Source organism: Anthonomus grandis, chromosome 5 (genome assembly GCF_022605725.1).
Source record: "Anthonomus grandis grandis chromosome 5, icAntGran1.3, whole genome shotgun sequence".
NCBI classification, from domain to species: Eukaryota; Metazoa; Arthropoda; class Insecta; order Coleoptera; family Curculionidae; genus Anthonomus; species Anthonomus grandis.
The window spans coordinates 6074439-6097862 of NC_065550.1; the positions used below are offsets into that span (position 1 = coordinate 6074439).

Genomic DNA, 23424 nt, shown 5'->3' on the forward strand with positions numbered 1-23424 from the left:
AGCATTGTGATGTGCCCATAAAAATCTATTAAAAAATAGTTTTACTTACAGAAGGATGCAGTTCGCTAATTATTTTTAAAACAGGACTTTAAATAGGTAGCTGAAAATTATTCTTTATTCACATTTTTTTTAAGGATTAGGTATTTTAAACGACTTGTGTAAAGAAACAAATTGGTATAAGCTTAAAGTTTTATTTAATTATTTTACATATCATATATTTTTATTCACTATCAGATAGTGTATTACAACCTAAATCAGATTCATCCGATGAAGACCATTCGATCTCTTCATCAGATGAGCCTGTATGCCTGCTGGAACAGGAAGGGATATTTTCTATATCTTCTGACTCTTGGACCACTCTTCTGTAAGTAAGAGACTGGGATACTCGAGTGGCAGCTAACGTACGTTGTCTAAAATAATTATATACTATTATTGTAAGTTATCAATACAATAAAAATAAAAAAATTTAAAAACACTCTAATATAATATATGAATTTATATTGTTCACTTACGTAACATTTTTCAAAGGAATAGTAATACCTTGCTCTGCTTCTTTTTTCATAAAAGCTGCCACGTTAGAAATAATCTCTCTCCCTTGGCAGTGAATTATTTGTCCTTGTTTGCCTACTTTCTTAGGTGACATCTAAAAAAAATAGAAAGTAAAAAAATTAATATACACATGCACACTCTAGGCTGTACATATATACCTACAAGTTAAATACCTATTATTTTGTCACTTAAAATCAAAGTATATTGTAAATAATATAATTTTTAACAGTAATTAATTTTTTTTTTAAATTACTAGACAATTGAATAATTTAAACCAATTTTACTTACCTTTTACAATAAAAATCGGATAGTCTAACTAAAAAAACTATAGTCTATTTCACTATTATCCTTTAAAAAAAACACACAACAGATTTTAAATGCCTTATAACACGATTAACTCACTTCCCGTACGAGACGACACTGAGTAGGCCTTCAGGCTACGTCATAGGCTTTAAATCCCCGGCAGGTACAAAGAAACGAAGTACGGCGGCTGCTTTGTTCTTGCGGTTTGTTTAATAAGAAGCGAGAGAAAATATATTGCGGTCGTCTTTTCTCTCTGCCACCGGATTTTCTATCGATTTTGTGTTGAAAAATGGGATTGTGCGCATATTGAGCAGCCGGTTCTTTATTAACTTTTCTACCTATAATCTAGCAAATTTCTTACGATTTTGAAATCATTAGATACGCCAACTTTTGAAATCACTTGCCAAATAGTGAAGTAATTTTCTTTTCCAGGACAGTTAGTTAAAGTTGGGAAATGATGGTCAAAAGATACAACTTGAGCAAAAATCTGATAAATTCTTAAAAATGTTGAACAGTTGTGTTTGAATTTACTTTTGTAATTTATCGAAAGATTATTCAGGGTTACATTAAAATTGTTAACCAATTAAAAAATATGTAACCATAGTACTAAAAAGATCAACAGGGAGTGTAAATTTTTTTCGGTTTTCTATACATGCCTATAATATTAAAAGTACTCAAGAGAATTTTTTAAATATTTTTTTGAATCCCTAAACATCTGGTCTATGGTCCGTTTTCGGCTTGTCATTGATTTTTGGGATACCCTGTATATTTATAATAAATCTTTAAAAAATGTTTGCATTTCACACTTTTTTTTTCTAATAACCCGACCAACGGTATCCTGAAATATTCGCATATAATTTTCAGTTCTTAAACATACCTTGCAATCAGCTGACAAACTGCTAAAAACAATATTGCCCTCTTCAAATTGCACCATCATATGCTTGATTTCCCAGTTGATATTCCAGGCCTTCATCGTGTTAAATCGCCACGTTTTTTGATGATCCCCGGTATGTATGTCCATTTTCATGATCCTGTTGTATGCCACACCTAACAACTCTTCTTTTTTACAATCCATAAACTTAACAACAAACAACGTTATGCCAAAATCAGGCAACAACTGCCACGCTTTTATATAATTTATTTTGGCTTCCATTAAGGGTAAGTCTTTAACGTTTGTGTGGGCCTCCAAAATCCTTTGGGTCAACTAAAAATATGTAACCGAATAATGTACAGTATAATAAACAAATTTTTTAAACCTACTTTGCCTTTTGATTTTTTTAAATACTTGGGCGAAATGTAGTCTTCCACTTGTATGTCCAAGCTACTCGGGTTAATTACTGGTTGCTCAGCCCGCCTTTGGAGATTCAAGAAATCCAAAATGGTTTGTTTCTCTGTTTCGTAAGAACTATCAGCCAATGATCTTCCTTTGGCTGCTAAACGACAACAAGCCATCCATCTGGAATATTGAGTTTCCTGAAAAAAGACCATATTTTATACAGACAATCATAATTGTCTCAACGTTAAAAACTTACATCGTCGCACCTTATATACATTTCAGTCATACCATCTGTAGATGGTACCTCCAGTTTAATAACGTACTTATTCTGACTTAAATGAACGTCCGGCGTAACCTCGCAACCCTTAAGGTTAATGTTCATAACGCAATTGATGTTATGAACCATATCCTCCCGAGTTTTAAACATGTACAAATGCAAGTCTCTACACGTAAACCAGTATTTTTTGTAGGCTTTCAGTGTGAACCGTTTTGGCCTAAAAATTTCAAATACATTATTTATGTATAAATCAGCGGCTTCAAATATCTTACATACTAAATTACTAATAAAGTAAAAGTAAAATAATATTACATAGAAAATATTTGATAACTCCTTCACACAGATTATTTATTTATTTAAGCCTTTATTGCCAACAGGCAACTTGCCCAATAATGAAAAATTGTTTACAAATCGTTTACATGTTAATGATGAAAATAATTAAACTAAACTTAACCAAAACACAAGGAAGAAAAGAAAAAACTCAGTATAAAAACCAACATTTGGGTCATTATCAAAGAAAAGCAACTTTGCTGTCCCTAACGATTTTTCGCGAACTCAATATAAATATTTTTTTAAGAGTTCAATTATAATTAAGAACTAATCGTAACAAAGCACTAAATCCAGAAAAAAATCGGATAAATAATATATTCTTAGTTTTTTTTTATCCCAAAGCACCAAAAAATTACCTCCGTTATCGTCCCTTTCCTAACCTAGAAATATGTTTTTATAACTTAAACACAATTAAAAAATAAATATACCACAATTATCATATACTTATACTACTCATGTTTATATCAATCAGAAATAATCAATAATTAAAATGTTTAGAAATTTTCAGGATTTTACTGTTGTTTAAATGTTTGTGCTTACTTTAACTGTCACCTCCATCATCAACAAAATAAAATCTCTTCTGTTTAGAAGAGATTAGATCTGAAAGTTCTGTTTAGTGTAGCCCTCCCCTATATATTTGTGTTCTGTAGTGTAGCCTAAGTCAAAGTTTACAGAATAGAATACAAGTTGGGTCACTCCGGTCGGCCGTCAAACCCGCAGTTTCCCGTCTGCCCGATGCACCAGGTCTGGTGCACATTTATTTATCGATGTATACCAAGCGCACCAAGCTCATTTCAGTATTACTCACGTTTCGGTGTATAGGGTGGCGTTTAAAGAAATAGCTGTGGATTTTATTGATTGTGTGGAGAATAAAATGTCTAATCGAAATATATTTTCAGTGGATGCTTGTGAAAGTCAAATGACAGATCAGATATCGTTTTTTAAGTGCCCTAAAGATGAAGGAAGGTATGTATCAAATATAGATTTTATTAAATAAGTTTTAATTATCTTTATATTACTTTAACTCAACCTTCTATTTAATCCTTTACAAGGCATTAATATTAGTAAATGAATATTGCAAATATAATAATTATTTATTTAACCACCCAACTAACATTTAAAGTAACTTGTATAAAAAAAATAATAAAAAATTATGATATATTATGCAGTCTTAAATGAAACAATTTTTTTTTTTTATTTTTTAAATTAAAAACTTTTTGGGTTTATGAATAGCCAAGATAATACTTGTCTTTTTTTATATGAAATTCATGCTTAATTTTTTTATATATTAAAATTTTGGAAAAAAATAGGTGGTAACGGAAGTGACAGGATTGATATCGAAGTGGACAATTAAGTAATTTATAAAAAAAAATACAAAACCTATTATGAGAAATAAACTGAAACTTCTATCAAACTTTGGAGATGATATTGATAAAAGCCTTTTAGTAAACCTTTTTACCAATTTTCCATTCACCAACCTAACTAGATCTCTTTTCTTCTTCGCCGATTTTATGGTTTTAAAATTTTCTTTAAGCTGTTTAGCTATGTCTTCCCCAAAAAATAATTTTCGCTAAACCTCTTTTATCGCATCTCGTGAATCTTTCAAAAGTTTATTGTATCTTTATCTTTGCGTATCTTTTTTTATATTTTTCTACTTTTTTTGTTAGCTCCTTCGCTTTTTCTTGCAATTCTCTGTTTTCTGTTTTAAGCTTCTTTCGATTTTTCGGGCTACAACTTTACTAGTTACATTTTGTCTACTTGGAGTAGCTTGCTGACCAGCTTCTACAATTCTAACGGCCCACAGTGGTCAATTTTTGGAAATTAGCAGGAAAAAAAGATTTGTGAGAATTATTTGGCATAAAATGATAATACATGATTGCAACAGGTTTTGTACGATAATTTAATAAAAATTAACATCCAAATAATAAAAAAAAAATCCTCCACAAGGTGTTTTAAAAAATAAAGCTAAAAATAAAATGTTTAATTTTTTAATTTTTACAAAATTAGTGTTTTTTTAGTTTCAAATTAATTTGAAAAACCTATACTTAACCTAAATAATTAACCTAAAGTCATAAACACAAGTACATAATATCTATATACAGGGTGATTCGTTATTTCATCAATGACTAACATTTTAATTTAAAGATATAGATCCTTCGTTTTAATCTAAAAGGTTTTTAATTTTCTATGCTGCCAAAAAATCCCGTAGCAAAAAATCAGTTGAACGACGCGATTTCAATTGTTCTTGTTTAAATTTGTCTTTTGTTATTATTTTGCATTTTGATAAGTTATTTTTGAAATTTTGATATGCAAACTCTATATATTTGAAATCAGGAATAATTTGCAGAAGTAACTGCATAATGTATTTCTAATTTTTTGATTAAAAAGACATTATGCAGGGTATTCCATTTAAAAAAAAACTTCATACTTTAATATATTGAAATCGTTACTATTATTACCTTACTTTATTATATTTATTACATCACTATTATTATCGATACTATTATTTCTCATAATAGGTTTTGTACTGTTTTTAAAAAAAAAAATTTTTTCGAGAATATGCCCCTAGTTTAATAATGGCTCATTTAAGTTTTAAACACAACCAACCATAATATGCCCTAATCAAATAAACTATATTGATTATAGCACCAACAATCAGGTAGCGTCTTTAACAGCTCCATTCCAAGTCCCAATTCCTTTTAAGACGTTATTGCAACAATTTGCAACAAAGTCATTTGCAACAAAAAAGTCGTATAACATTTTTTCGAAAAGTTGTTAGTTCTTCTGGCATTTAACATTTTTTGATTTTATCAAATTTCTTTGTTTTTTTCATATAAACAGGAATATCTCCGTTATTCTTACCACCACATAAAATTTAGATATGCCATCTGAAAGAGAATTACATTTGCTATAAGATGTGTATATTTAAGTTTTTGAGTAATTTTTTATACCGGGTGTAATCAGAAGTTAAATGTAACATTTGGGAAATGTGCAAAATTAGTGGTATCTTCTTCGTTGTCGTTTTTCTAAAATTTGGTAAACAGGGACATGTTTTTTTTCAGCAAAAACTACTGCATTTAATATGCTTTCCAATGATATACTTACTTTTGCGATAGCTAATTTTTTTTTTTGAGAACAAGCATATATTTTTGAAAATAAAGTTTACAATTCAATTTTACAAACTTAACTTTTTCACAGCAATATCATGGGCAAAAGAAAGAAAACCACAAAAATTGAAAATTTTCAAATTTTATACGAGGTCTGGCTATTAAATAACGAGACTGCGTGCTTAGAGGGCGCCCTAGACGGTTGGGAAAAAAACAAGTAGTGCGTTGGGTATCTAGATATCTTGTCTATGCACGTACCAAAACACGTTTTCGTCACTATTATAGTATTCGTGCAGTAGCGGTTTGAAACGAACGTGTTTTTTTTCTTGTGCCGAAAACCATGTGTGACGAAAAACAAGACCAACGCATCAATCTTAAATTTCTCATTAAATTGAAAAAAACTCCGACTGACTGCTATAAATTGTTGCAAGAGGCCTATGGAGAAAATTCTCTCTCTCGTGCGCGTGTTGTAAGCGCTTTAGTAAGGGCCGAGAGAGCACTGAAGATGACCAGCGCTCAGGTCGCCCTGTCACTGTTTCAACTCCGGAAACAGTGACCAAAATCAACCAAATTGTGCGTGCAGATCGTCGAATGAGCACCCGGATGATTGCCGAGGCTGTAAACGCCGATAAAGAAACGGTTAGAAAAATTTTACACGAGGAATTACACATGACAAAAGTCTGTGAAGAGAATAAAAAAAGCAAGGATGTCCAAATCAAAATTCAAGGCAATGTTGATCGTTTTTTTCGACATTAACGGTATCGTGATGACTGAATGGGTTCCAGAGGGTGAGACTGTCAACCAGACTTACTATTTGTCAGTTTTGGCAACACTGCGAGAACGAGTTCGTAAGAAACGGCCCGAGTTGTGGAAAAACAACTCGTGGATTTTGCACCAGGACAACGCACCTGCCCATAACGCGTTATCTGTGAAGCAGTATTTGGCCGGTAAGCGCACTCCAGTGCTCGAACACGCGCCGTATTCGCCAGATTTGGCCCCGTGTGACTATTTTTTGTTTCCGAAGATAAAATCTGCTTTGAAAGGAACCCGATTTGAGTCGATGGAAGCAGTAAAGCAAAAACCGGCAGAGCGCCTAAAGGCCCTCACCAAAGCAGACTTCCGTCATTGCTTCGATCAATGGAAAAAATGTATGAAAGATGTGTGGTGAGTGGAGTATATTAAAGGGGAGCATTCGAATGTATAATAATTTTTATAATAAAACCCTTTTTTGTAACCCGTCTCGTTATTTAATAGCCAGACCTCGTATTTCTTGATTGACCAAAATTAAAAAATCAACATTTCATTAAACAAACCTAAAATTATAACAACTGTTCAAAATGTCTTCCCTCTTATTCAATACATTTGATGCATCTTCTTCTGACACTAGCAACAACCCGTTCAAGTTCAACGCGTTTTTGTCACTGCATTTCATTGCAACACGCACTAATTCGATTAATTAGTTCGTCTCGAGTATTAATGTTAATACTATAAACATTAGATTTTAATGTGCCCCAGACATAAAAGTCAAGGGGCGTAAGGTCAGGGCTTCTGGGCGGCCATCTTACCGGACCGGATCTTCCGATCCATTTCTCCCCAAAGCACTGATTCAAGGAATTTTGCACAATTCTGACATTATGGGCTGGGCCTCCGTCCATTCAAAACCAAAGTTCCTGTCTAGTGGCTAAGGGGATTTCTTCCAGAAAGTCAACAAGGCCATTATTTAATAAATTTGAAAACTCATTGGAAATGATGAACAAATTACGAATACGAAACAAATTAATTAACATACCAACAAAATATAGTCAACAATCCTATTAAGAGATTTTGGAAAATCGGTATATATAACATCAACCTGAGACTGGGCATTAATGGATTTACAAGTATGATTGGAAAGGTAAGACAAATTAGTAATGCAAGATCGGCGTCACACGCTGATTAAAGGAATTAAGACTTTTGACATGGTCGAAGAAAAACAGATTCAATTTCAAATATTTTTGAAAAATTGCAGACAAAGGAAATTGGCCTGTAGTTGGGTACCTGGTCAGAATCTTCTTTTTTTTAATATAGAATGGAAATAATGGAATTTGTCCTGTAGATAGGATTAAGTTAAATCTGTGAGTCAATGGATTGGCCAGAACACAAAAATAATGCTTAGCTAAAAGACTATTCCATCGACCCGATGTTAACTTATTCTTAAGTCTTCTAGGTACCAACGGAAACTACCTGGGAAACTTTAATCCTGGATATATGTCTAAAAGTTATTACAAGTTCAAGAAATGCTATACAGGGTGATCCAGTTTAAACGTCATTAATTTAAATACGTGATAGAGAATTTAAAAAGAAATAGACTTTCATTATAAATTTTTTTTCAGAAATGTTTAATAACAAAGATGTAGGGCGTTAAAATTAAGAATAATTATTTGTTTTTTCAATTTTAATTAAATTTCGTATGCAGGTTATTGTAGTAAGTTGTCAATTACTGGATGAAGCCAATTTTTAAAAAAATTGCACTGTTGATGTTACATCATACTATTTTCTTACACAAGTTCTTCTTTTAAATTCATTGTAATTCCTCACTGTTCATATTTGTTATTAATTGTATATTCCTCATTGTTCCTAAGGAAAATGGTTTCAATTAACCATTAATTAAATCATTTAACAATTAACTAACTATTTTTTTAATGATTTTTTTTGGTATAACAATGCATGAGCATGGACTATTATTAAAATAAAATAATAGGTAATTATTATACGAAAATTATCTCTTATTTAGCCAATTTAAGTCAATTTAAAAGTCATAAGCCCATAGTGATATATGTATGAGCAATTTTTCTATTTAAAAATAGGTTTATCTTTTATCTGAAAATCCTAAATTATTACAACAAAACATAATATATATTCGTGTTCTACGGAAAATACCTCATTAAAACCATTTTTAACTTTTTCAATATATTAAATAATAACGGAGATACAAGAGGGCTCCCAAAATCCAAAATTTTCAAAATCATTCTGTAGATTCAAACCTATGACAGCTGTCAAATTTTTGATAATGGCATATTTCGTTTTATAAAAAAGTATTATAGTAAAGCGAAAACCGCAATGCTCTATCTCCTGTAGCAATCAAAATAAACTACAAAAGTGTCCAAATTTGGACAATTCCCTGTACACTGAGTCCTGAAACATCCTATTTAAATTAAATCTTCTTTTTAAATCGAGATACCTTTTTTTTTGTTACTTTGAGACTTTTTTACTTAGTTATAAACGTCAATATTTTGTGGATTTTAGAAATTATTTCGACTATACTCTATTTCAGAAATGTGTAGAGTAATAAACTGGGGAATCCCGTTCTGTTTGGCTAAATTTCGTGGTCGTTCATAGGGGTAGGTACTTATAATATTAATTATTAATTTAATTTTCATGGATTAAATGCCTTTATTTTGAAAGAGATTAAATACTAATTTAATACTTTTAATCCTTTTGTATAGGTACCTCTTAACGCTTTGTAGCATGCAAAAATGGGGACAGGTATATACGGAAATATATACGGAATATAAATACTTTTAAGTCATATTTTAAACGTCAGCATTCACTGCTACGCTGTAATGTAATCAGAATATTATTATAACAATATTTAAAAAAATTGAGGTATTCAGTCCAACGAAAACATGTTCTAATAATTCTCCACTATCACTGAGTGAAAAAGTTATTATTTTATATATACATGATTGCATAAAACACGATTATCCTAGTTTTACTGTGCAAGAAATTGTTGAAAGATGTTCTCGAATGACTGGAACTGGAAAGTCCACCATTTTCAAATTGTTGCAGGAAAGAAAAGTAGAAGGTCAAGTGGAATCTCCCAAGCAAAAGCCAGCAGACAACCAACAAAAGTCCTTGTTAATTCGAAGAAAAGTTCACTCTTTTTATTTTAAAAAGCAAATACCCACCCTAGACAAAAATTTGATGGAGCTTGGCCGAGATGACAGTATTCCGTTGATAAGTAGAAAACTTTAAAGAATATGGATTTTGCCTGGGAAAAGCATAACCGCAAAGCACTTTTACTGGAGAGCGACGAAATTGTTTGCTGGAGACGAAAATAGTTGAGAAGTATCAAGCAGTACCGCAGGGAGCAAAAGAAAGTTTTTTTTTATCTTGATGAGATGTGGAATTAACGAAGGTTATATAGTCCAAAATATGTGGAATTATAGAAAAATAATCAGCATCACTTAGGAGTCACATAGAGGTTATTTTGTTTAATGAAAAGTTGTCAAAACTTGAAGACTTCTGAGTCCTCAATTTTTTAATTGTGAAACACTTGGAGATTTGATGACTTTTTGATTTGATGAGATCTAATGTACAGGGTGACCCAATAAGACTGTTCCTCGGCCATATCTCGGGAACTGATCGTAAAAAAAATTAAAAAAAAAAAAATTATTAGGTAAATCGGTCATGAAAAATCGTTGGAAAATATTTTCAAGTTCTAAAAATTACCACCAGAGGGCGTAATTGCCATCTTAAATTTTAAAATTGCATTTTTCTTTAAATTTCGCATAACAACCAAATTTTTTTTTTACATTTTTAAAGAGAACCAGGTTATCTATGATTTTCGTAAAATAAAAAAATCAGCCATTTCAAAAACAAAGATGGTGGAGCGCGTTCAGTTGTTTTTGCAATAACTTGCTTTAACTTCTTAACGGTTTGACCGATTTTAACAAATTTGGTATCGTTGAAAAGAGCATTCCTTGGGCAATAAGAATCAACCAAAATATAGTTGATTTAGTTGAATCCTTTTCCGCCTGGGGGCTAGCTTTGACACCATCACCCAAAATCCTAAAAAAATCAAAAAAATCAAATGGAATGATATGACTTTTTCTTTATGAAAAAGTAGCCAAATAACATCCAAAGAGGCCAGTGAAAACCGTTTGTCAAAATGTCTTTCCTAACCGCAAATATTGGGAAAATAAGGAAAAAAACGCATCCCGAACGTAATAAGTCACTTTAATATTATAGGTAGGCCTTGGAAAATGAAACAAATGAAACATGATGCATTATAAAATAATAACAGCTGTCATTTGCTGTGTTGTTGTCATTGTTATTGTCATTATTCTGCTGTGTTACATTCAGAAAGTGTAGTTATTTGAATTTTGAATCTTTTCTGCAATGCCGATTTCTAACCAAGAAGCATTTAATATGCTGGCGATATATTTTGAGTGTTTGCAAAATGCGACCATCGCTGCCCGCGCCTTCTATTTGCGCTATCCGAATCGACCACGATACCATCGCCGCGTGTTTGTGCGTTTGGCCCAGCGCCTGTTAACAACAGGTAGCATCCATAGACCTGCCATGATTAGAAATAGGCAAAATAACGAACAAAATGTAGTTAATGTCCTGGCATCTGTAGAAATCAATCCCCAAATTAGTACTAGAGAGATTTCTCGAGACTTGGGTATTCCTCAAAGTACGGTTCACCGCATTCTTCGAACCCATAGGTATGTAACCTGCTAAATATCATATCTTAGGGTTTTTTTTTACATTTCTTGCTATTTTAGGCTACATCCCTACCATATCAACTTACACCAAGCCCTTTCTCCTCCGGATTTCGACCAAAGGCTAGATTTTTGCCACTGGCTATTAAGCATGATAGCAGAAAATCCTCAATTTCTTTCAACTGTGTTGTGGACTGACGAAGCCACCTTCAATAACAATAGGCACTTAAACTTACATAATATGCACTTTTGGGCCCGAAATAATCCGCGCTGGCTTGGACAAGTTCAGAATCAAGGGAGATATAGTGTAAATGTTTGGTGTGGGATAATTGGAGGGCGGGTTGTTGGTCCATATATTTTGGACGGCGCATTAAATGGTCTAACATACCTACATTTCTTAGAAAATGTTCTTCCAATTTTAATGGAAGATATTGCGCTGAACGTCCGCCAAAATATGTTTTTCCAGCATGATGGTTGCCCCGCCCATTATGCTCTTGCTGTTCGCCAGTATTTAGATGCCACCTTCCCTGACCGTTGGATCGGAAGAGGAAGCCTATCCCCTTGGGCGCCAAGGCAAGTATTTAACACAAGAATCTTTAGACGTTGCCTATTTGGAATGATTCTGTTTATAATTGCACACGTATTAAAACTTAATGAATATTTCTAGGTCTCCCGATTTAACCTGCCTTGATTTTTATCTCTGGGGAAGGTTTAAGGGAAGGATTAGGTGGATTGGAAGAGGAAGCCTGTTTCCATGGCCTCCGCGATCCCCAGACTTAAACTGTCTTGATTTCTATTTATGGGGGCGGTTAAAGGACATTGTATTTCATTTTCCTACGACTAGAGAAGATATGAAAAATCGCATTCGTAATGCAATACATACCATACCAAGAGCCGAAATTGAAGCTGCAGTTCTATCTACCCATGAGAGGCTTCAGCAATGCATAGAGCGTGATGGTCAGCATTTCGAGCATTTACGGGGGCATTAAAACCCTTTCTTTTTAAAATCGGTCCTTTATAGGGCCACAACTTACATTATAAAAGAAATTCGAAATAAATTATTTTGTAGTTTTTATAAATATTAAGGGATTTCCATATAAAATTTTCTTTGGCCTAAATTTTAGGTTAGGATGAAGATATTAAGATACGGTTTTCGCAAGCATATTTAGGCGTCATTAAGCTATTTTTTTGTATAAAAAAATTTATACCATTGCATTTAAGTTTTTTGAGAAAATTAGTCATTTGTGTCAGAAAGCCGAAAAAAGCCCTCTAGCGGCGAGATGTAAAACTAAAAAAACATGAAATATAATAATATTCGTAGCTTAATAATAACTCTTTTCAACTAGCCCAAGTTTGATAAAATCGGCTAAGGCGTTTTTAGTATACAGGGTGTATTTTAAGCCAACTTTTGAACACCCCCCACCACTTTATTTTTAGAGATACAGCAAAACTATTCAAATAAAAAAGGTTCGGATTAGTCTCTACTTTAATAATCAGCTATTTTTTTGTTAGGTTAATTCAGCAAAATTTACAGAAACATCAGTTTTCTAGATTCAAGATTGCAGTTGCGCCCCCTAGCGGCCATTTTAGAAACTTGAAAATATTTTCCAGGTCATTCTCTTGGCCATTTTAGTAATAAATTTTTTTATCGCAAGCTTCTACGATGAATAGTTTCCCAGATACAGTACCTCACATTCTTATTTGGCCACCCTGTACCTACTTAGATTATTATTATTTTCAACTCTTTATATTGTTTTTGATTTTTTTTTAAAATCTTATCAACCCTAACAATAAAGCCCATGTCACTGGACAATATTCTGAATATTACAACTTACTTCAAGAATCTCAGCTGGTCCTTAAGTTCAGGAACGGAGGTAATATCATTCGCATGAGTGCTAATAGTAGATCCTTCCAAGGTGGTTTGCAAGTTATTTAAGGCAGCATCAATGTCGTCATCTAGCGGCGAAACTGGTGTAGCTCCATTACTCTCTATCGACGATTGAAGCTGCTGAGGTTGACTAGCTTGAAGGTTTATTTGAAGCTGTAGCGCCGCAAACATTAACATTTCTTCCTCGGTACAATCGATTTCTTCGTTTAAAATTTGCCACTTTGCCTGCTCGTATATCTGATTTATCCTGATCGCGTCGTACTTGGGATTCAGATCGTAGAACGAGTAAAATTTGAATTTAAGGCATAGAGTGTCGTGCTCCCTTACTCCTTGTTCCATAATTGATAAGGAGGAATCTAACCATCTATAAAGATCAGCTATGAAGTTTAGGAAGGTGTTTAAAACTGTTACTTACCCAACATTCATTCTGGCTTTTTCAATCAAAGATTTTGGCCTAAGTAAATGTCTTCTGGCTTCTGGGGAAGGAGTCGGCGGAGTGTGGGCTAAACTGCTGTCAAATCCACTACCGTTTAAGTATTCTAAACTGAGGTTGGTCACGTTCGGCGAATAACTAGCAGAACCATTTAGGTCCGGGGTAAATCCGTTTTTCTTCCAAGTACCCTACACAAGATAATAATTTTGTTTAATAACAATTTGTTCAAATGGTAGGTAAAACATACAATACAATTAGAGTATAGAGTAAAAGTGTGATTAAGGAAACGGTAAGGTGATATAAACTAATTATAAAACTTAAATTTCGAGAGTCTCTCTACTGAGCACGACTGTGAAGTTATTTTAAGTTTTAAGGCATTTTGTTAAAGAAATCATCATCACTGTATATCGTACACCAGATGGTGATTTAGATAGATTCTTTAATGTAATGAGAAATATAAAAAAAAGTATGTACATAAATCTCTTATCGTAACAGGAGATTTTAATGTTCATCGTAATGAAAGAGATACTAGAGCAGTAAAACTTTGTAATTTTTTACAGGGTTTTAGACTTAAAAAACTAGTCACATGAGAGATGTCTGGATAATACCTTCTTTCCTTAATTTACTAATCCACTTGATGTCACTCATACCTCAGACTACAAAAGTATTTGTTTCAAACCCAATATTTATCCACAAATTCTCAAACCAAATCTGTTATAGACTAATAACAGAAGATGAAATCAATAATCTATAACAAAACATGCCAAACTTGTTTTATTAATACAATGTTCATTTAATCAATAGTAATCATAAGTATTTTGATAGTAATTTGAATAAAAGAGATCCTAGTGCTATGCCAAAGAGTAACGTAATAGAATATTTAAAAAAAAAACAGAAAATCTGTTGGACCTGCAAAAAAAGCAAACTTATAAACAAATTTACAAAAATCTCGTAACCCTCAACAAGCTAGGTGGAAGCTTATCGATAACAAAACAAAAAATGATACATTTAACCAAAATTCAAAACTTAATGTAAATAGTTTTAATAAACACTTTTGTTCAACCGCTGAAAATGTGACGAATAAACTTGATAATTCTCAAAAGACACTTACACACTACCTAAATTCTATTTCAATAAAAAACAGACTAAGAGATAAAAAATAGCAGCAGCAAAGATCCAGACGGTAAAAAATATAGTAGTTTAACCTCCTGCTGTATTAATAAACCAAGCCTGCAATACATTCCCAAAGTTTTCAAAACTGCAAAGAATCTCTTCAAGAATAAGGGCTTAGTTGATGACTGCAACCGTTATCGTCTCATATCTCTGTTGCCAATATTGTCAAATGTTTATGTACGTATTTAAAAAAAATCAAATTAACAAACATTTTGAGTCTAACAAACTGTTCCATAAATCAATTTGGATTCCGGAAAAACAACTGTATAACTCTTCTTGACTCGCATCTCTCTCATCAAGAGTGGATGAGGCGATTGATCTGGGAATTACTTATGATGCGAAATTTCGCGAAAGTTTCGCCAAGCATGTAGCAAAAATAGTTTCTGACTCTGCCAAATTGTTGGGTTTTATTTATCGAAACTATCGGCACTTTGAAAATATTAATACTTTAAAACTACTTTTCTTCTCTTACATACGCTCAAAAATAGAATATGGATCTCTAATTTGGTACCCAGCTACCTGATGATATTGAGCGCATTTAGCGCAATTTTATGAAGTATCTCTGGTTTAGAGAGAAAGCTGTCTTTCCAGCAAGAGGTTTGGATAGTCAATTATACTTAAATAAATTTAATATTATACTCTTAACAAAAAGAAGAGAAATTCTTTCCATAAAATTCTTATGTAACCTTATTCATAACAAGATTGACTGTCCCACCCTATTGGCTGGTTTAAATTTTTGGGTACCAAGAATAACTCTAGGCATTTTAGATTATTTTATGTAAATCCCGCTAGGACTAATATTTTGTTTAAATCACCTATTAATATAATGTGTTGTATGTATATAGATAGTCTGCTTAAGTACATAGAATGTTAAGCATTTTGATTTTTAATTTTTATACATATTTTAGTAATTTTTTTTTATTATTCTTTCCAGTAATTGGGTAACAAACCTGTTGGAAATGAATGCCTCTTTTCTTTTTTTTTTATCAAGATCAAGATGTCCATTTCAAGTTGATAAACTTAAATACACAACTTTAGGAAAATATCAATTTCAATGGCTTTTAGCAAATCAAAAGTGGGAAGTGGCTGTGTAGCTCGCAGGATAGTACTAAATAATCAAAGCAGATATATTCAGAGCAAAAGATTTCAAAAAGAGAAAATCTTTTGATCTAAATATATCTGGTTTTATTATTTCGTTTTAGCAAATAGCTTTCTTTTGTGATTTTGAACTGTTAGGAACAATGAAGTTGTACATGATTCCTTGCCTGAATGTCGAATGGGAGCTAAATTTTTGGTCGTAAATTTGGATGCTTTAATTTCTAAGACTATTTAATAAATTTTATTTATATTATTAAAATAACTAAAATAAAAAATTTTCATCACGACAAAATTAGAGCAAATTAATATTTTTTCCAAATTAAACTGTACACAGAACTACAAAAATCAATATTTTATCTACCAGTACCCATTGTTCCTAATGACTTCATCTCATCTTTTCGACATTGAAGTTTCCAGATTGCTTCATCTCTGGAATTCCATGCTAAAAGGAATTCTTCAAACAATTGATCAGCATTATGTATTTGTGATCGACGAACACGTTTTTCCAATATTTTCCATAGATTTTTTATGGAATTTAGGTCTGGGGATTGCGGTGACCGTTTTAAAACACTAATTTTTTGCTTAGTAAACCACTCTTTTACAATTTTAGCAGTATTATGCTCCTAATTCTGTAAATAGGACCTATTCCATAAGTCGAAAAGCAGCCCACACCATAATATTGCCGCCACCATGTTTTACAGTAGTAGCAACGTACAACCCTTTTTTCCTGCAGGACGTCTTACAAATTGTCTTTTGTCATTTGGAAATATAAAAAATTGAGATTCATCAGAAAAAAATACTTTTTTCCAATCGTGGGTTGTCCAGTTTTGATGAAACCTAGCAATAACATCCTTGCGTACCTATTTTTCTTAGATATGAAGGGTTTTTTGGGTGGTTTTCTCGCTGCTAATGCGAAATCCAATAAACGACTGAATAGTCCTGGAAGACACGTTAACGTCACCAACTAAAATCTGATTTGAAGACATTCCTGGTTCATTTATACTAAGTCGTTTAATGCGCCTGTCCATTTTCGTGGTTTTTCTTGGTCGACCACCACGCTTAAAGGTCGTCTTTTCGAACTCCAAATGTAGGAGATATATACAGTGAAACCTCTCTTGTGCGGACACTCATGGGACCTTCAAAAAGTGTCCGCTCAACGGAGGTATCCGTCCAGGGCAAAAAGGCCACACAGAAGCAAAATTAAACAGCATGTTATTTTTTTAAACAAGTTTAATATCAATTATTTAATGACAATAAGTATATAATTAGGGTTACAAAATAATTATAATTATGCACAAAAAATAAACTTAAAAAACAAAACAAAACAAAAACTTATGAAATAACAAACCGAAAATAAACTAAACTAGTACATACATACATATAAAGATTTTTGTAAGAAATAATATGTAAATATTTTGTAACACATGTACAAATTAAGATCATTGTTTATGTTTAAAATATTCTAATAAAGACGTTTGTCGATTTTTTTTGTTGAGCAAAGTATCTTGGAAATGAAGATCAAGCTTAGATAGTAAATCTAGAGCAGATAGGTCACCCCTAGCCTGAGTGAAGCATTTTAACTGTTGCGTCATATTAAAAGCCTGTTGATAGGTAGTCAATTCCTCTTCTTCCTCAACGTATTCCTCTTCTGACTCATCGGATACCACTACTTCCTCTTGATTCGAAACCTCGAGAGGAAGGTCATCAATTTGCTCCAATATTAAATCATTATCTACATTAAAAAACTCGTTGATATCCGTTTCTTGATTCATTGAACCGTTTTCTTCGTCACTTGGTCCTATGCAATGTTTATAAAGTAAATTGCATCTAGGACGTGTATTTTTATGGCTAATTCTTGGGCTGATTCAGCAGTATTTATGGCTAAGTTTTTTAATAATGATTGTCCTATAAAATGTTTTAAAACTCTTAATAATGCCCTGATTTTAAGGCTGTACAATAGAAGTGCAGTTTTGAGGCAAAAAAATCAATTTAATATTTTTCAATCTTATATCCTTTGGGTGACAACATGCATTGTCGAGAAATAATAAAATTTCTCGTTTTTGACGCATCATTTTTTTATCAAATTGATTTAACCATTCGGCCATTAGTTCACCGGTCATCCAAGCTTTTTTATTCCACCTATAAGTAACTGGCAATTATTTCACATTAATATTTTTTAAATGCTCTTGGTTTGGCCGTTTTTCCGATCACTAAAGGTTTTTCTTGTCTATAATGTCTATAATGCTGACGAGACTCAACTATTTTTCCGAGCAGTGCCAAACAGGACTCATTTGAAGCGAGAAAGATGTATTAGAGGTAAATTTGACATCGGCAGAGTTCACACTTGCGGCCTCCCCACTGATAGTTCTAAAAGCAATGTTGTGCCGGGTACGAAACTTTTGCAGCCAACCTTCTGATGCACTGAAAGTTCTATACCCCAAACCATCAGCGATTTCTTCAGCTTTCGTTCTAACAATTGTACCTAAAAAGATAATAGGCACATGTAAAATATACAGTAATATGTGTAATAATTGAAGTATGTTACCTGATAATGGAATATTTTTGCTTCGAGCTCTAATGAACCACTCATAGCACTGTCTGTCAATATTTCTGCCCTCTTCTCTTAGGAAGCTTCTTTTTTCATTCACATTTATATTTGAGTGGAACTTACTTAATAAAACATCCTTAATTTTAATAATCTCAGCTGCTTGTGTTTTTCCTATTCCAAACCGTTTTGCTAAGTCGCGTACGCTTAGTTTGTCTTTATTAAAAATCTCAATTATGTCAACTTTTTCTTTAAGAGTTAGCACTTTACGTTTCGATGACATATCGGTTGTTACGCTAATAACGCTAGAAGATACGACAATAAACTAAAGCCAAATGCATTAACAAAACAGTCAAAACACAAAAACATCCCGACAAACCGGCGCCATGCGAGGAGTGCCATCGTATCGGGGAAAACCCAGGCTCTGGCGCCAATGCAACCCCCGATTACGTGTTTAAATTTTTTCTGTGTCCGCTCAAGAGAAGGTTTAGCGGTTCTTCGGACTACTTTTAGGTGTCCGCGTCTGCCCGAGAGTGTCCGTTAAAGCATATGGGAATTTAGTGTATTTTCAATGGGACCCAAAAAAATGTCCGCTCAAGGGAGTTGTCCGTCTATTGGAGGTGTCCGTATCGGGAGGTTTCACTGTTTTTGCTTTTTCCCAGATAAATAGACATCAATAATTTTTTGTTTTAGATCCAGCTAATAATGCACACCACGCGACATATTTTAAATAAAAACCTCACACTTTACAGTTTCACATACAATACTAAAACCAGTTTGCTTTTAATTTGCTCTAAATTTGTCGCAGTTGTTTTTGTGATCTTTTTTTATCTCAATTTTGAAGCACCAAAAAAACTGTACAGTAAACAAACAACATTCTTGCCTGGCAAACAAACATATTTTTATAAAACATTTTGTAGGGAATTCAACATAAACAATTTATGCAAATATTTTAAAAGTTGTTTTAATTTTGTCCGATACTGTACGTCTAAGCTAGAACTAAAGCAAAAAATTTGATGTATGATGATTGATGAATTTTTAATCAATAAAGATATTGATTGATTAATTTGTAAGAAAATTATATTTACTGATTTTTTAGAATCGATTCAGAGGAATTTAGAGTTTAAATACTAAATGGTTTTTGTTAGGGAAATTAGAAATAAAAAAATACATCTTTAAAAAAATAATGGTAAAAATAATAGTTATATCAGGTTTATCTCGCTATGAATCCTCTGTCTGAAATACCGCTTGTTGAACAATGAAGTCGGAAGAGTTAACCACTTTTATTATACATGGATAAGTTTAATATTGGAGGGCTATACAAAGTGTAACTAGGACAAATGCAGAAGATCCTGAAAAATTCTCTGCTTTTATAGGCATGTAGAGTGAGGTTGACAAGAGAGATGAGAAACTAGAGCGAGTGACTTTAAATTAAGAGTCAAAGTACAAAAAAAATGTATGAAATGTTTACTTTTGAATTTACCGCCAAATTCAGTCTTAGCTTTGGACAACATCATGCCATAATGTACAAGTAAAAAAGAATATTACCTCAGGAAGTAAGAAACAACTCATGATTGATTGGCTTATGGAGCATAATTTAGAACCTGACGAAAAAGTGACAAAAATTGAACGTTATGAAATAATTCTTCGCCATTCCGCCCAGAATTGAACCCCATTGAAAAAATCTGCACCACTCTTAAAAACTTTGTGGGTAGCAGAAGTACAACTTTTAAGTTGTATAAGCTTTGACGAGGCAAAAATTTGTCTCGTCATAGTATCTATTATATATCTAGCATTTGTGAGCACATCAATAAAATTGAAGTAAAATATATAAAAGATCATAAGCTATTTGATGAAACTTTAAATTCCTTAAAATTTACTGTAAATAGTAGTTCATCAGATGAAGGTCTGGAAATGAGTTCCGACGAATCAATGACCAGCACTTTGGACATTTTATCGGATAGTGACTAATTTAATAATATGAGTATTGTTGTGGAAAATTCCACAACAAATAATTTAATTTTTAATTTAAAAGATTATTTTTAAACAGGCGGAATTCATCACTTTACTGAGAATAGAAGAATTTTTCTTTACTTCAGAGAATTTTCCCCCGGCACCAAATGCATTCGGATCGATGATCGATGATCAGAGTCAGAGAGAGTACAGGGTTCGCATTCTCCACTATTTTTTTGGCCCAACAGCGGCGTACTGGTATTTTTGAATGATTCTGAATTTGTGTTTGTTGAAATATCACTTATTACTAAAATAAATACAGTCCACTCATACAATAAATTGTGTGCCAACAACTGGCCCATGTATTATATCCCATATTATGTAGGATTTTATGAGCAATAAAATCTATATACCCGTAATATAACTCCAAATCAGGGAGTTATATTACGGGTTACAATTATTGCATTCGTTTAATAAGCCTAATGAATAAAATTGCAGCAATTGCTTTTCCTTATAAAATCAGTATTTGCTTGAAAAGCAATGAATAAAACCTAAAGTAATTAATTGCTTTTGCCTCCAGCAATTGCTGAAAAGGTCAGAAAATGATTCTAGTCAAAGCTTTTTCTTAAATATTAGAAGCAATTACTAGGGGTGCAAAAACTCTCAGGCAAATGCTTAATTTAAACAAAAACCGAACAAAAACTGTCAGAACAGTTTATTTATAAGATAATTAAAAAAACAATTGGCAAAGAAAATACTTTATATTGTAGATGTCCAGAAATATTTCTTCAAATTCATTGATTAGCTTTTTTAAATAGAATGTATGATCAATGACAATCACTATATCTACTACTTGATCACGAAGATATAAAAGAGCGCCACGACTTAAAAATTGAATTAGATTATAAGAATCTTCTACAATACAAGGTTGGTTAAAGGTAAGATTTTTTTTACAAAAATCGAACTTTTTTTAAAAGTGATATAGCAGCAATATCCACTCAAATAAGTTATACCTGCAACTCATGTTTTATAGTTTCTGAGTCTTCAATTACGATTTTGAATAACACACTATTAATCTGGTCAGAATAAGTAGAGAGAAGAAGAGTATCTGCGGACTGAAAATCACCCAGAGTCACACAATCAGGTTCAAAAAAATTGTTTGTGTCAATATTTCCTTAATGCTTAGATTTTAGTGATAATATAGATTGAATTCTAAGCCTCGTCTCTGATTCATGTAGCTGATAAACAGGGATATGTTAATGCCCACCAGCTAAATGCCTATGTTTTCCAAAACGCACTTCCAATGGATCTGATGTTTGAAATTTGCCTAATAATACATAATCCCAATCTAACTCAATTAAACAGTATTTAGCAACTTGTGAAGTCTGACTTAATGCTTTGTGTGTTTGTCAACTTAAGGTATTTGGAAAATTTTATGCACTCCAAGTATCTAGCCAATTTTGCATATTTTGTAAAAAACCAAATTTAGGATCATCATTCGAGGCTGTTAATATTATTTTGGTGAAAGGTTCTTGGTACTTATCTAATAAATATTTTCCCTTAATACATTTACATTTTCTACCATATAATTCCAATAAAATCTGCTGTATCTTATGAAAAAGACAGAGTCGTAGAAACAATTTTGATTTATAAAATTATTAATAATTTAATAGACAGCCCTTTCTGTCTGGAAAATTTACATATCAATGTTAATCCTTATATTTTGCGTAATAGATCGACCTTTAGCATCTCAAGATATTCTTCAAACTATTTGTCTTACTCTTCATTATATTTTGTGCTTTCCTGTTATTGGATTGATTAGTCTATCTGTAGGAGAGCCATGTACTTAAATAAATAAATAGTGCTTGCAACAGAGAAATCTTATTAGAAACGAACATAATTGCATTCATGATTTGGTAGCAACAATGAGGACTGTATAACTGTATATGCGATTGCCTTATTATCGCCAGATGTCAAACACCATCCTTAAAACTAAAATATTGTACTAAAGTGAGAAAATTTTAATTCAGTCAAACTTACTTAACATATACAAATACAAACTTTAAAAAGATTAATCTTCAAGCTACACCGAAATGAAAAAAATTTACAGGGACTCTGCCAAATGAAATTAATATTAATGCTCCTATGAAAAATTCTACTCCTATACGAGCTAATTGATAGATATATACCAAAAAATAAGTCGGCACCATCAAAAAAATAACCACTTGACATCGCTATGCATACATCAATGCTTACTGCCGGGTACATTTCATAAATTCAAACTTACATTTGTCGCTGGACTGCTAATCGGTGTAGATGAAGGTGGCATTCTAGATGGAGTCACAGGAGCACACATAATCGGTGTATGTTCTAAACTACCCGTACTACCTGCAGGGCTGCTATTTGCTAAGAAATAAATACCAATATTTAGGTGCAAGCCGAAACTTCATCAAATATTTATTACCTATAAATGTATTTGTATCTGCCGGCAAGTGTCCATTCTTATTCACACCATTCTCATGATGTTTCTTCTTGGGCATATCTTTGTAGTTGTACTTCAAATGATTCGGTTCTAGCGGTTTACAAAAAGATAGCTCTTCTGGATACCTTATCCCTAACTCTTTACATACGTGCACCACGGCCGAAAATGTTTTTATTGAAAAGTCTACTCGCATATCAAGGTACCTGCAAGAAACCAATATTAACGAAATTGAAGCTTGATTTACATCGAATGTGAATGACTTACCTTAAATCGGGAAGTTGCACCTTCAAATTTTTGTGCATTGGTGTGAAGTGAAGGAGGGCATCCGCGTGGACGCCACACTGGTCCAGAGTGGATCTGGTTCTGGTTAACCAAATGTTTTCTTTGGGCCACCATAGCGCATGGTCTGACCAGTCCATTGAAATTTCTGAATTAAACATCGGGAATTAGATTAGAATGAAATTGGAAAAGTTTATATTGAACAAGGTTTTAAAAGTTCGACGTACAAAAAGTTTTTGAATGCG

General features: G+C 32.6%; 1 protein-coding gene across 2 annotated transcripts in view; it reads right to left on the minus strand.

Annotated features, from left to right (window-relative positions):
• LOC126736891 (unc-112-related protein-like) overlaps positions 1-23424 on the minus strand; it is a 455221-nt gene that overhangs the window by 20089 nt on the left and 411708 nt on the right. For both annotated transcript variants that reach the window (XM_050441511.1, XM_050441510.1), the window contains exons 2-9: positions 23165-23327; positions 22883-23103; positions 22706-22824; positions 13632-13837; positions 13164-13580; positions 2385-2622; positions 2113-2325; positions 1730-2056 (exon numbers count right to left, since the gene is read on the minus strand). In XM_050441511.1, coding sequence (XP_050297468.1) covers positions 1730-2056; positions 2113-2325; positions 2385-2622; positions 13164-13580; positions 13632-13837; positions 22706-22824; positions 22883-23103; positions 23165-23319 — 1896 coding nt within the window. In that variant the 5' untranslated portion in view covers positions 23320-23327. The remainder of the gene's footprint in view (positions 1-1729; positions 2057-2112; positions 2326-2384; positions 2623-13163; positions 13581-13631; positions 13838-22705; positions 22825-22882; positions 23104-23164; positions 23328-23424) is intronic.